Source organism: Branchiostoma floridae, chromosome 8 (genome assembly GCF_000003815.2).
Source record: "Branchiostoma floridae strain S238N-H82 chromosome 8, Bfl_VNyyK, whole genome shotgun sequence".
NCBI lineage: Eukaryota > Metazoa > Chordata > Leptocardii > Amphioxiformes > Branchiostomatidae > Branchiostoma > Branchiostoma floridae.
The window spans coordinates 4,864,428-4,878,834 of record NC_049986.1 but is presented as its reverse complement, the minus strand read 5'-3'; the positions used below and the strand labels follow the sequence as shown (position 1 = coordinate 4,878,834).

Genomic DNA, 14,407 nt, shown 5'->3' with positions numbered 1-14,407 from the left:
GTGACCCTAGAATTGGCCGATGCTCGCTGGTCACCGAAAGCTGCTCCCAATCAGCAATTATCCAACGGCAATTTTGGGGTTGCAGAGCTGGATAAGAAGTCACCAAGACGTCTACTTTTCAGAATGATAGCTTAGTTCCAATCACGTTGCCTCAGTGGATAATCAAGGACTGGGTGAGAAGACCAAGAACTGTAGTCCTTCTATACTAGAGGCCAGGACTCGCCTTAAGCAAGTAAGCAAGATATCCGTAATTCCATACTTACCCCAAAAAATAGAAGTGGGCGAGGTGAGAAAACGCCTGACTGAACTTCTCTCCCGTGTTCCTTTCTCTATCTAAATGTGTCCTCTTTGCCATAATAGGTGAAAATTGCCTTCAAAATTGATAACCTATACCCAGTGTTATGCTTGGGGCATATTTCATTTGCTTGCAATTGGAGATACAGTAATGCTAGCTAGAAAATTACTTCAGTGGTGGTTAAGCATGCCTACATAGGAAAGTAGTGCGAATGCTAACTATGGTATGTAATATCTTGCTTAGCAATCCTTGACCATATTTCATATATACCAAACTATGCAGCTGCGTATAACTTCAGGACTTTTGGATAATCCACATAGATCGAAAATATCCCTCTGGTGAAAAGCGGCTAAACTAGATACATGCGGTTCCTCCATCACCGAAGACTCTACTCTTGCTTCGCTTCGTCCCGTGAATTAGAGGGAGTTAATCACATGTCACAGTTGTGATATTAGTTGGAATAGATTAGATTTGGGTCCGCCTAGAGGCTCGTTACGTTACTGCAGCGGAACTTCCTGATTTGATATCTCGAGATCTGGACATGCTGTAGTCACGATTTCCGAGTGGAAGATAGTTCTTGGGACAACGAGCAAGTGGTGTAGGCTTAGGCCCCCTAGCGGCTTTTTTGGAACTGCAGGAGCCGGATTATTTTAAGACCTTGAAGGCATATAACTCAAGAAGCGATAAACAGATCATCTTAATTTTTGCATTTTGCGACTTGCAGTCGCAAAATGCCTTCTGGCCAGTGTAGTCGCCGTTGTGATGTTGTGATGTTGAGATGAACGGACCTGTTCAATCCATGCCAAACATTTCTATACCTGTTAAAACAGGCATTGTTTCAACATGTTCGCACTAGCGCAGTGGTAAAGTTTACGCATTCTAAACCAATGCACCCGGTTCGAATCCGGGGAGGTAGATTTTTTTTTTCTTTTTTACATCCATTAAAATACTAATTTTTACATCCATTTGGCCACACCAATTTATTTCTTTGGTTAACGGATTCGCCGCTTCGTTTTTTTGCCGAATAGAAATAAAAATAAAAAATAAAAAAAACTTAAAAATGCCCCGCAACAGAGCTCACTCAAAAACAGGCAATGTGTAGTGAAATTTGCTGCAGTTCACGCAAATTGTGTGGCGTCTAGATCTGCTGCAGTTCAGGCACATATGTGAATCTCTCCATGCGCCAATATCAGGTTTAGTTACTCTGTTCTATTTATATGACATTCTAATAACTAGAAAAAAACGTTCACACACGCAAACATTGGCAAAATGGCAGCTTTTTTAAAAGCACTTGTTTGGCATGCAGATAGCTTAGGTCATGCTTGATATAATTTGATGGTAATTATGCAAATTAGATTCTGATTTGCATAATAAATGAGGGTATTCTTTAAACCCACCCTGTTCCATTATTGCAATATGTGATATTTGTAACTGATAAAGAGAAAAATATTGATATATATTATGCGGCGACGTTACGTCAACCTGACTTGCATCTCAGTACCTTATTTGGAAGCAGCCAGAATGGAGGAATCCGATAGCAAAGGTCATGACCGTGGTCAGCAAGGTCGGGCGACAGACCGTGGACGAGACGAGGCGGCCAAGAGGCCAGAACGGGCCGAGACCAGGGGGTTGGGGGTGGGGGGTGGTAGGTGTGGGGTAGTAGTTGTTCGAGCTGGGGCACCGACCCCACTAGGGGCCCTCAACAAGTCGGTATGGTCACACAGGGCTCTCAAAAAGTTAGAATGTATTTTCTAACCTCTGCATCGTCATCATGACATTTGCCTTTCCCTGCAAAAACACCCCTTCTCGAAAAATTTCATCACTCAAAAAACCTTGACTTCAGCACATACTAATAACTAGAAAAACCTTTGACACAAACCTTGGCAAAATGGCAACTTTTTAAAAAGCACTTGTTTTTAATTTGGAAAAACAATTATATGTACAGATAATTAGAAAATATCTAGCATAGACCATAATGGATATGAAAAACATGGTTTTATTGCAGTGATAACGTTATGTCGCAAAGTGGTTTCATCCATATGGTCCATAAAATCATAAATGTATTTCAAATTCTTTCATGTCTAGCTATCTATATTCAGTACTACAGTATAAACAATGAAAGGTCAAAATGGCAATTTCACCTAGGAAGGAAACCTTCATTACAATCATATTCGCAAGCGTCCAGCAGATTTCAAGGTTTCTACTGTTAGTTAATTCAATGTTGTATATGTGATCCAGTCAAGAAAGGTTTCTACTGTTAGTTAATTCAATGTTGTATCTGTGATCCAGTCAAGAAAGGTTTCCACCCTTGTGTAGATGCCATATTTGTTGGGCTGGGCACAGCCTTCCCCCCACGACATGATGCCCGCAATGCCCCACAGGTTGTCCCTGCGCTTCACCACCAGTGGTCCACCGGAGTCCCCTCGGCAAGCATCCTTCTCTTGGAACCTAGAACAGAGCAGAGGCAAGAACCTGTCACCAGCACTATGTACAGGATGTCATATATGATCATACTTGCACAATTTTCTGATCTAATGTTCCAAAGTAGAATACAAATTGCACTTGAATGTTTGTCAAAATATAAACACAAAAGTGAGAGAAAATGTAATGACAGAAAAAATTGCGCGGTCTGTTCATGAACTAGAAAACAATCATTGACGTTATGCCAGATGAAAAATGCAAGAAGAAAACATCACCCATGACTGGCCAAGTTAAGGTAGAATGAAGACTACTGACCTGTAACCTGCACAAAGTTGCCTCTCTGTGATGGGAACAACAGTGGACTTCCCACAAACAGGCTGGGAGACGATGGGCAGACACAACTCTTGGGGAACCAGGGTGGGGATGCCTGGTACCTCTCCAGGTCGCACAGGGTCTGTGGCTCCCCACCCTGCAAACAACACGGTTGACCCTGCCCTGGTTTGGTAGGAGTCCCGCAAGTCTCCTGTACAATCAACATTAGTCCGTTACTGTCTGTAGTCAGTGGCCGTTTCAAACAAAGTGTCCGCAACATTGCCTTTATCAACATGTTACATAAGTTAAGATACATAACCTTCATTCTGCTGAAGTATAGTTGTTTGGCATCAATCGCTTATTGGTTATGAGGTTAGGCAGCAGTAAGAAGGTTAAGGTCACTTCTGTGGCATAAAAGTCCTGAAACCTGCTCGATAATCATTGAAAAAAGGTCGAAGACCTTTTCACACCATTTGCAGTGCTGTCATAAAGCCTCCACATGTATGTGTAAGCACGCCTAACCCTCACCTTACGAGAAACAACAGACAATAACGGAATAGTTATTCCACGCAGCAGAGCACAAAATGTGCAATCACTAATTCAACACATTTTATATTTCAGCCAAATATATTGTTATATTTCAATGCACACTAAATTATGGATTGCACTATATTGTTTTTGTGTGTGTGTCGTGTCTCTTCTTCTTCTTCTTCTTCTCCTCCTGCCAAATCTTCAAATGGATTCAACTTTTTCATTTTGGGGCCAAATGACCTGAAATTTGACATGAAGGTAGAGACAGCAAATACCCCCAGGCCAGAGACCTTCAAATGACTTTATTTGAGTTTTGTGGTTATTTTTAGACAAAAAAATATATTTTCGGTCCCTGTGTCCTGGACCTAATGACCAGAAATTTGGCCCAGATGTGCATTGGACATATATCCACAGGACATCATCAACGATTTTTGCATACATCAATTAAAAAACAATTATTGGGGTATTTTTGGCCATTTTTGACCAAAAAATGTATATTTTTGGCTCCCATGCCCTTGCATTTTTAATATCTCATGACCTGAAATTTGGTATGGACGTGTGTAGGACATGTGACCACAGTACGTCCATTTTGGGCATACATTACACGAAATTGTTGAAATTTGGGATTTTTGCCATTTTTAGCCTAAAAATACATAGCTTGGGCACTTATGCATTTGTATGAAAACCGAATGACCTGACATTTGGTTTGAGGATGTGTAAAGTATGTGCCTACAGGACTCTATTTACACTTATGGTGTGCATCACTTCAAAGTGGTTAAATTTTTGACCGAAAAATGTATATTTCTGCTTCCTGTGCCATGAAAAAGCCAACTGATTTGAAATTTGATATTGGGGTAGCTTTAGCACTAGAAATGGAAAATGGGTCACGTAGACCAGCTCATTTTACATAGATAGGTGTGTTCTAAAAAAGCCTATTATTAAAATAGGGTATTGAGTTTTTTTTGCTTATTTTTAGATCAAGACTGTATATTTTGGTCCCCTGTACCCTAGTATTACAACCGAATGACCTGAGATTTGGTACAGAGGTGCCTTGATCGTATGCCCATATGTCCAACTAAACGATCTAAATTTTGGTAAGGAGGTGCACTATTCAAATTACCCATGTATAATTTTCGCCATTAACCGCTTCAAAAGGTTTATCGGGGGATTTTTTTGTCATTTTCCAATGACCAGAGGGGTCAACAACCCCACACCACACCGATCCATACGCAGGCCTGGACATGTCGATAATGTAACTACGCAGCCAATGAATACCCTGAATCAATATCCTGGGGAGGATTCAGCAGCCAATCAGCGAGCCTTGTGGTATCTGGAAGAGTCCATTTATGCACGGGGGACTTTTCTAATTCAATTTTGGACTGGGTTACTTTTACAAAAGGCCATATTTTGGTGGTAGTATTTCTGGATTGGTCTATTTCGGATTCTAAATGAGGGTGCTGGAAGAGTCCGTTCTTATGCAGAGGGGGGTTTTATAAATTAGTTTTTTTACTGTGATGATTATGCCAATTTCAGCGGGAGTATTTTTGAACTGCCCCACTTTACATAGGGATACACAGGACGATTCCATTCTTGCACGGAGGGGGGACTTTTTGTCAAGTTCAGTTTTGGACTGGTGATGATTCAAAATCCATTTTTTGGACTGGTCTCATGGAGCGCACTGGAGGAGTCCATTTTTGCATGACGGAATTTTCTAAGATTCATTTTTGGGCTCAGATGTGATTAGTAGAAGTCATTTTAAGCATAAGTGGTCCATTTTCGCACATGGGTGATTTTGGAACAGACTATTGTTGCATAGGAGGGAGATGTCTGGAATACGCTGCATTTGCTCTCAAGCAAATGTCGGCCTTTCTAGTTAAAGATAAGGTTGGATTTACCTCTGGGCAGACACAGGGTCCTGACAAATGGTCCCAGTTGTGCGGGAGTGGACAGCTTCAGCAAGGCGATGTCATAGTCCAGTCTGTCTGGGCGGTACTCAGGAGGCACGTGATACTCCTGGACATAGACGTACTGCTCTGTCCCCTCCTCCTTGTCTCGTGCATGTTCCCCAGCTACAACATATAACTGCACAAATACAAAAATGAAAGTGTCGTAGTGCTGTGCATTGGGAACAATTCCTACTAATTAATTTGTGAAACACAGAGTACTGTACAAGTGGAATTTGATAGTGGAGTGTTCTCCAAGTATGTACCCACCTGGTCTGGACTCACTCGTTCACCCCTCCTCTCCAGACAGTGTGCTGCCGTTAGAACCCAGTCTTTAGCAATGAGAGCCCCTCCACACACCAGCTGAACCCCCTGTCTTCTCTCCTGGTAGATAGCCACAAGCCATGGCCAGGCACCCTTAGCTGCCTCAGTCCCTCCCACAACACGACCCCCGCCCCCACACTGTCCTGCTGAGAGCTGGGCAGGCTTGGCTCGGCCACACTGCTCATAATCTAAAACACATCAATGTTAGATATTACATGTACATCTGGAAATACAGAACCATATTGAAAATACAGCAAAGACAGTGTTGCTTGGTCACCATTCAATAATGTTATGAAGAATCAGAATGAGCTACAAATCAAACGGATAGCCCACCCAGCCCACCGTCCCTAGCGCACTGCCACCCCCCTCTTCCACTGTGTGGTTTTTAAGTTAAAATGAGGTATTGAAATACTGTCAGATTGGTCACAGTTGCTGACTGTTACCACATATGACCTAGTAGCTTCCTGGGTATGGGGGTTGTTAAAGAATGAGGGCATGGGGGTGCATCCTAGAAAGATTCCAGCCTCTACTATCTATTTCAATGGTGCAACACACAGTCCAGTTGTACAATAGATGCCGTGTAGATCCCAGGTATATTGGGCCTTAAGCTTAGCTTTCCGGATCGGATCTTCACTCCAGTCATGTGGCCCCTCGTTCGTAACAAAACAAGCCAAATAACTTTAGTTTTGTTTATCTATGTAGTACAGAAGACAACCAACCAATTTCCTTCTCGGCAATTGTGTTGACTAAGGTGTCAAAATTGCTGAAGTCGTTGATAAGGAAGACGTGTGAAGTGAAGGGCTGGGACGCCACGCTATTCAACTCGTTCTTGTCAACATTTGCGCCCACACCAACAGCAAACACCTCAAATGCCTGAAAAAAAAGAAGTGTAATTCATTAGTTCAACTGAACAGAGACAATCAGAAACGTGATAAGGAAATAGCGAAATAAAATAAACATACATTTTGTAATGCTCAAAATATAAAACATTCTGGCATGATCTTCTAGAAATGATAATGGTTTAATCCTGTCTCAAGTAATATATGTTATCAAACAATTCTATAATGTTGTAGCTGAAAATTGAGAAAACTTGCAAGTTGGTTCTGATATTAAAACGTGTGAATGTTTAAGCAAAGGTGACAATCTAACACTTAGAAAAGGCATTTGGTTATACGACTTGTATAACATACAGTATATGTAACCTGGCTCGGTTCAGGGCCCCTTGGTGTGTGACCTTGGTACTACAGCAGAACTTCCGTTTTTTTTAATCTTTAGACCTGGACATGCTATGATCTTGATTTTTTGAAGGTAGATAGCTTGTGATGTAAGGAAGAAGTGGCGTATGTTTCGACCCCTTTGCTTGCGACAGCTTTCCATGGTATTTAGCATGCAATTAGCTTTTCAGCTTAAAAGCAGATATGTGCATGATGAATTTCACATTGTCCTCGATAGATATGCAAATTGAGTGTCAATTTGCATATCTATCGAGGAAAGTCTACATTTGCAGTGTTTCTATTATAGGATCAAATACATATAACACAAGTAGTTTTGGCAGGTGGGACATTAACAGATGCAAATGGAGTCTAATTTGCACAATTGATGCTTAAGTGCCATAATACTTTTGAGTACATGATTGGTCTGTCAACACTGTGACCTGTGTAAGTTAGTTAAAGGTGTACATAACCAAGCATAGATTATGTAGATGTAAAAGTCATTTGCATCATATAGCTCATGGAGATATAAGGTCTCAGAACTCTTGTTGACCATAGTTACAGGTGCTGAATTCTGTTCAGGTACCCAATCCTATTATGGATAAAATCAAGCTTCTGCTGAAATCCCTTTTTACCTACCAGTCACCACGAAGACAATTCCAACATCTGCGGAAAATACATGGCTTACAGCCAGGTGGTGCAGGAGATTTAAGCAGTTGACCAGCATAACTGCAGAATGCCTGGATGCCATTTGGTACGTGGGTAGGTCTTGATGACACTTTGAGACGTTTAGATTTTGGACCCCCTATCGAACTGTTACGGTACTGCAGCGGATTTGGGCCCGGGTTTGATATCTACAGATGGTTTATCTATTTAAACACACACAAAGTCATGTACAAGATGGTAGTCCGAAGACTACTGCCTCGTACAAAGTACAAAAGAGGGTATAGTAATAAAATCGATTTCATTTCAATCTGAAACAGAACTATTGAGGAAGATTAAAAAGTGACATCTAAAGTCTAACATGAATTTAAAAGAACGACACAGTATGGTAGCGTAATGTTCCTTAAACGAGCCGTTCTACACTTAAACTGACTGAAGTTGTCAGTATTTCTGAGGTTCCTACCATGTGCCTCAGAGCGACTTGGTGGTAGCCAGTTAAAAACCTCAGAATGAACAAGGGATCTGGCAAACTTCTACAGATCTAGACATGCTACGGTCGTGATGTTTTTAGTGGTAGATAGCCTTTGGGACAGGAAGTAAGTGGTGTTGGTTTGGATCCGGCTTTCCTGGACCTGCAGGAGCCGATTTAGTTTCAAACTTTGAAAGAGAATAACTCAAGAAGGGACGAACGAATTATCATGATTTTTCGTATGCTTGATATAAGTAGATGGTAATTATGTAAATCAGAAGCTAATTTGTATAATTAATGGCAAGTCTTTTGACCCACTCCGTTTCATTGTGGTAACTGACGGGAATTTTATACTTGTGGTATTTGAAAATTACATCGAGCTTAACCGAATATTGATTATGCAAATGATGGCCTTACTTGCATAAGTGATAAAAATGTGGTTTAATCATGATATGCTTATTATTGATAAGTATTTGTGTGACTTAATCAAGTAACATATAAAATTAAAAAAATATAATGATGAACACATTTATATCTACAGACTTTTTATTGGGCGAAAGTTTGTGTCGGTGGAAATTCGGTTTGGCTGTTCAGCACGTACAGTCATGGTTGCCCAGCTAACCTGTGGCCCTGCTGACAAGGACAACACAAATGAAATTTGACATGGACAGGATAATAAAACAGTAAAGATATTATGTTAAATGCGATGAATGAAATTATCTTACCTCCTCCTCCCTTAACCGTCGTGCAAACACTCCAGGAGAAGCTCCAACATTGGACTTCCCATCTGTGATGATGAAGAGAGCTCTTTTGGCCCCGACTCTGGCCACAGGTAACACTTCATTCAACACAGTCTGTAACGCCGCGGTCAGGGCTGTGCCGCCGCCCTCGGGCTGTGGACAGACAACTTTACCTTCAAAATACTAAATAAACAGAAACAGGCAAAAATCTGCAGACCATCTGGGTTACTATTGCATCCTCCTCAGAGTTGTTGTCAATATGCACTGACAGATCATGTCAGATCGCTCCCGTCACTGATCTTGGAGGCTGTTTGAGGAGGTTCATGCCTGTCGCCAAATTCGGTAACAAACGTTACCACCACGAGTACGATGGTTGCCACGGTTATATTATCCACGTATAAGACTAGAAATGGTCGTTTTTGTGACGCTTTATTTTTTGGCTTTCTAAAGAAACAGGAAAGGGTCGTTGACTGCCATTTGTATCTCACCTTATCTGAAAAAATGTACAAAAGTGACTGTAACAAACGTTACCATTGTTCGATGCTTTCTAAGCAGGTGTAAAAATACTACCCACTCTTTAATCCCTAGGGGCGCCCGCTTATATCAAGGATGAAGTTAAGTATGTTAATCATTTCGAAGAAAAAGGGTTACGTTTACTGTTAACGTTACAAAAGATGGCGGTCGTTAGCAAACGTTACAACAAGATGCATCTGGCGCGTGATGCTGTTCTTTCCTGAACTGTTTCTCCCCTAATACGAGGGGCGTGCAATAAGTAATGGTTCTGACCCACTTCCAGTTGTCTGATCTAAATGAAATTTTGTATGTGTAATAATTCATATCTCTATGGGTTATGTTGCAAAAGACAGCTCTGAACTAATTGTGGTTTCTGATTTACTGGTGTTTGAACTTAGTCAGGTGCGAAATGGACCAGGTGTGAAATGGAACCAGTTGAGTGTCGCAGTGATCCGGTTTTTGTATTTGAAAGGACGCACACCAAAGAAGACTTTTGATGAAATAAATGAAACTTATGGTGATGATGCCCCATCATATGACCTTGTAAAACGCTGGCATCCTGAATTCAAACGTGGCTGGAAGTCTGTGGAAACAGCTCCCAGACCTGGTCGTCCCTCTTGTGCCATTGATGAGGCAACAGTTGGAGGACCAACCTGGGGTGTCCTACAAAATCGGTGTCCAGAGCTGCATCAAACGATGGGAGAAATGCATAACTCTGGGTGATTCCTATGAAGAGAAAGACTAATAACTGTGCCAAGTTTCATTAATCTCCTGCTATGGGAAATGGGTCAGGACCATTACTAATTGCACGTCCCTCGTATTCGAATCTGCAGTTTCTGTGGTTTCCCAATCACCCAAAAGACCTCTCGCGGAGAAGAGAAATTGCGGTACTTCTTCCATAATTCACGCTGTGTCTGAAGTTTGCACAGAAACTGTACAAGTCTGAACAGTACAGGCATTGGTTTCCACGACAGCGGGGAGAGATCAGTGGCAGAGAAACTAGACAGTACAAAAAACTTGACCAGTTGCCTGCCCGCACTGTACGATACTCTAAAAGCCCACTTCCTTACCTTGTACAGCTCCTGAATACCACACTGTAAGCGTAACGGTAAACCAGAACGTTTAAACTGTTTTGTATATATATGCGTATTCATATGTGATTTTAGCCCCTAATTAAGTGTGTCCAATTTGTCAATGTACATGTACAGAACATGTAATTCAGCTGTCCGGCTGCTAAATGTTCTTTGAATAAAACCCAAATTAATTAAATCAAATAATGTTAGCAGCAATAGCAACGAGAAACTCATACCGAGCCGCCAACAAGATGGCGGTCGTTTTCAAAATAGTCGTTTGATTTAGATGCCATTTCGAGGGTTGTACCAAATAAAGGAGAGGGGGTCAGGTCAAAGATGCATTAATAATGAATAATACTTTATATGCTGAACGATGACCTTCATTTTTTTTCTATCATTACTAAATGTATTCATTATTGTGCTTATGCACGTCTGTCCCTATTGGAAAGTTCCTTAAAACAATTCAAACACACCCACACGCTATCATGCATTATCGACGTTCCGAAAAGTTTTTGGACCAATATCGGAACCTTGGAAAAAGCAGGAAGTATATGGGATATCAATGACCTGGGTTAGGAGGAAAATGGAGCCTGCTTATTGGTCGACGTACTCTGGCTATATGATAATAAGAGTCATAAGATGGAAGACGTGTAAGTCTTCAGCTATTACACAGGCAAACTAGTCAGGTAAAACAGTTGGAAGGAGATGAAAAAGAAGCAGCAAAATGTAAGGTATGACCTGTAGTTGTCTGAGTTGACGTAAAACCTTCCTCTTGCTGTCGAGCTGGCCCAGGTTCCACTCTAGCTGTGCCTGGCTTCCAAATGTCACTAGGGCCACCTGTGTTCCACCTGTACATATCATAAAAACTCACTTTCAAATTTCTCACTTTTCATACTTTCCAAATAAGTTTCACTTCATAAAAAGTTTGTGACAGTCACTTAAAAATCTGTACATCCAAAAGAATTAGCATAATGAGACATGAAACTAATTCATCTTTATATTATCTATATCGTTTGTGAGGAAAGAAGGAAAGAAGAAAATCTATCAATGAAGGTAAACATATCATTGTTTACCTTCTCTGTTCGTCACTCCGAATTCGTTGATGATACTCGTTGTGAACTGGATTGCTCGACTAAAGTCCACCGCATCAATACTACTGGATTTGTCCAGAGCAAAGACCAGGTCCAGACCTGCGCTCCCTCTGGACAGCCGTCCCAGGGAGTTTCGTCCTCGGCTGGAGTTAGTGAATGCTTTTATTCGATCCACAAAGTCCTCCTTGAGTGATGCTGCAACCTCCTGCAGGGTTTGAGGTGCTGCAATGGAAACAACATCAGCAGAGGTGGTGGCAGCAAATTTTGTATGGGTGAACAGCATAACTCGAGAAGCCTGGGATAGATCCTGATGGATCCTGATGATATTTGGTATGTGGGTAGGGGTTGGGAAAACGAAGGTCAAGTTCGATACCCCCCCCCCCAGCGGCTTGCTAAGGTACTACAGCGGAACCTCACTTTTTGATAACTCGTGTTCTGGACATGCTGTACATGTGGTCGTGATTTTTGAGTGGTAATAGCCCTTGGGGCAGAGAGTGAGTGCTGTGAGTTTGGGCCCCCTAGCGGCTTTTTTTGGAAGTGCAGGCGCGGGTTTCCTTTCAAACTTAGGACGAGGATAACTCGAGAACATGTTGACGGATCATCATGATTTTTGGTATGTAGATAGAATGAGTGATGATTAACATAATGGGTTACTAATTATGCAAATCAACAGCTAATTTGCATAATTGATTAGGAAATTTTATAAATCCACTGCATTCTACGATAGGACTTTCAAACTTGTCACATATGTAGCTGGGAAGGAGAGAAATGTCGATGGATATTAATTATACAAATGACGATCTCATTTGCATAATTAATGAGAAAATATCAAAGTGTCGACAGATCATCATTTTTTGTGTGTATGTAGATAGCCTAAGTGAAGACCTACATAATGACATACTGATGCGAATCAACAGCTAATCTTTAAGCATTACTAATTTGGAAAGTTCATTAATTCACCCATTCCATGAGGGAACTGCATGCAAACTTGTTGATTGATATCAATTGTGCAAATGATGACCTCATTTGCATAATTAATTAGAAAATATTAACGTATTGACGGATCGTCATGATTTTTGGTATGTAGATAGCCTAAGTGAAGACTTACATAATGTATATTCAACAGCGCCTAGGAGACTTTAATGATCATATGACTGCAAAGCAGATACGCCATCTAGCTGCCGACAGAAGGGCATGGAAGAAACTTACAGTCGCCTGCGCTGCAGCCGACCGATGATGATGACATAATGAGATACTATGAGAAAAGTTCATAAATCCACTGCACTCCGTGATAGGACTTTCAAAGTTTTCACGTATGCAACTGAGAAAGAGGGCAGAGAGTAAGAGGTGTATGTTTGGGTCCCCTAATGTCTTTTTGGAACTGCAGGAGCCGGTTTAGTTCCAGACTTTGAAAGAGAAAAAGTCAAGAAGGGATGAAAGGATCATCATGATTTTTGGTATGCTGATAGCTTAAGTAAAGCTTGATGCAATTTGATATTAATCATGGCTAATTTGCATGATTAATGGCAAATTTTTAAAAACCAACTCCAGGCATATGAAATAAAATGCAATTAACAAATCTGGTTTATTTGGCAAAGGTATGTGTTCGTGGAGCTCAAGTTAATCATAATGCCGCCAGATAAATAAGCGATAAATTTACTATTAAGGACATCTGCTTGTGCAGCAACAGTAATTTCCGAGATACAGAGTGACATCCATGTATTCAATACAATTTCTATTTTCACTCTACATTCTTTTCTTTCTACAGAGTAAAAATATTGTGTTCGTACTGTTTCTGCTAAAGTCAAGTTTCCGGCCTTAGAATTATTTGATATATAACGATATGTTACGGCGGTAATAAACTGTACTTAAAACTGAACCCACCTTGACAGGTTGGCGGAATGGCCGACCAGCGACCGGTAGACTGACACCTCCGCAGCCGAGGACCAATCAGCTCATGACCTTGGTTACAAAAGTAGAAGACCTGGCCACCAGGACGGAGATTGGTGACGCGCCTGCGGCCATTTTCAGGGTTTTCGGGGTCAGGGCATGCAGTATCTAAAACATTAAAAGCACAATTGCATGTTGTCCATCATATCAAGGAGCTTTCTTCAAGACAAAGGCAATCTAACAAAGAAAAGTCTATCTACGAACGGGCCGCTGGCCAGTTTCTTCAGTGGCCCAAGACAATATTCCCGCCAATCTAAATTACTGCCCAGGGAGTTTAGGAGGTTTTGACTAGGCAACTACCCGGAAAGCTAATTTAGATCGGCGGGCATGCTGTCCTCGGCCGCTGACTGGCGGCCGGGTATCAGTGTAAGAAAAGTCTCGGTCTGAAGGATAGTCACATCAACATTACTCACATTTCATACAAAAGGGTGGGCGACCCCTCCAAGAGCCTTGCACACATCTCAGCACCCGTGGTCCATACAGTCTGTACCCCTCTTCACAAGTAAAGGATGCCCTTTGGCCTTCAACAAACACACTGCCATGACGGGGAGCTTCAACTGAGGGACAGTCATCCTCCTTTCCAACCTCTGTAGAAAATGTAGTGTAGTTTAAGACATATTCAAAGTTACTGACTCAGTCTTGACTACAATGTACCCGTACTAAACCGTTTTTTTTTCTTGTTGGATAGTTGGACCGGTCCGAAAAAAACGGACCTGAAAAAAACAGTCGACCGGATGTTGGACCGAGTAGAAAATAACCAGACTTTATCGGCAGGGGTTACACGTTTGACCTTACTGGTTCAAGAAAATAACAAGAGAGAAGTAGAGTGGAGGTTATTGTCATTTCTATCAAGTTGCTACGCTCGGCCGTG

The 14,407-nt window shown here is 41.4% G+C and overlaps 1 protein-coding gene across 1 annotated transcript in view; it reads right to left on the bottom strand.

Moving 5' to 3' along the window:
- Window positions 1–2,271: 2,271 nt before the first annotated feature.
- LOC118420754 (complement C2-like) overlaps window positions 2,272–14,407 on the bottom strand; it is a gene marked incomplete in the record, with an annotated part of 17,561 nt that continues 5,425 nt past the window's right edge. Inside the window, 10 exon segments of the mRNA XM_035827721.1 lie at window positions 2,272–2,743; window positions 3,032–3,239; window positions 5,455–5,641; window positions 5,773–6,014; window positions 6,546–6,699; window positions 8,895–9,062; window positions 11,234–11,343; window positions 11,569–11,808; window positions 13,471–13,644; window positions 13,950–14,123. Coding sequence (XP_035683614.1) covers window positions 2,557–2,743; window positions 3,032–3,239; window positions 5,455–5,641; window positions 5,773–6,014; window positions 6,546–6,699; window positions 8,895–9,062; window positions 11,234–11,343; window positions 11,569–11,808; window positions 13,471–13,644; window positions 13,950–14,123 — 1,844 coding nt within the window.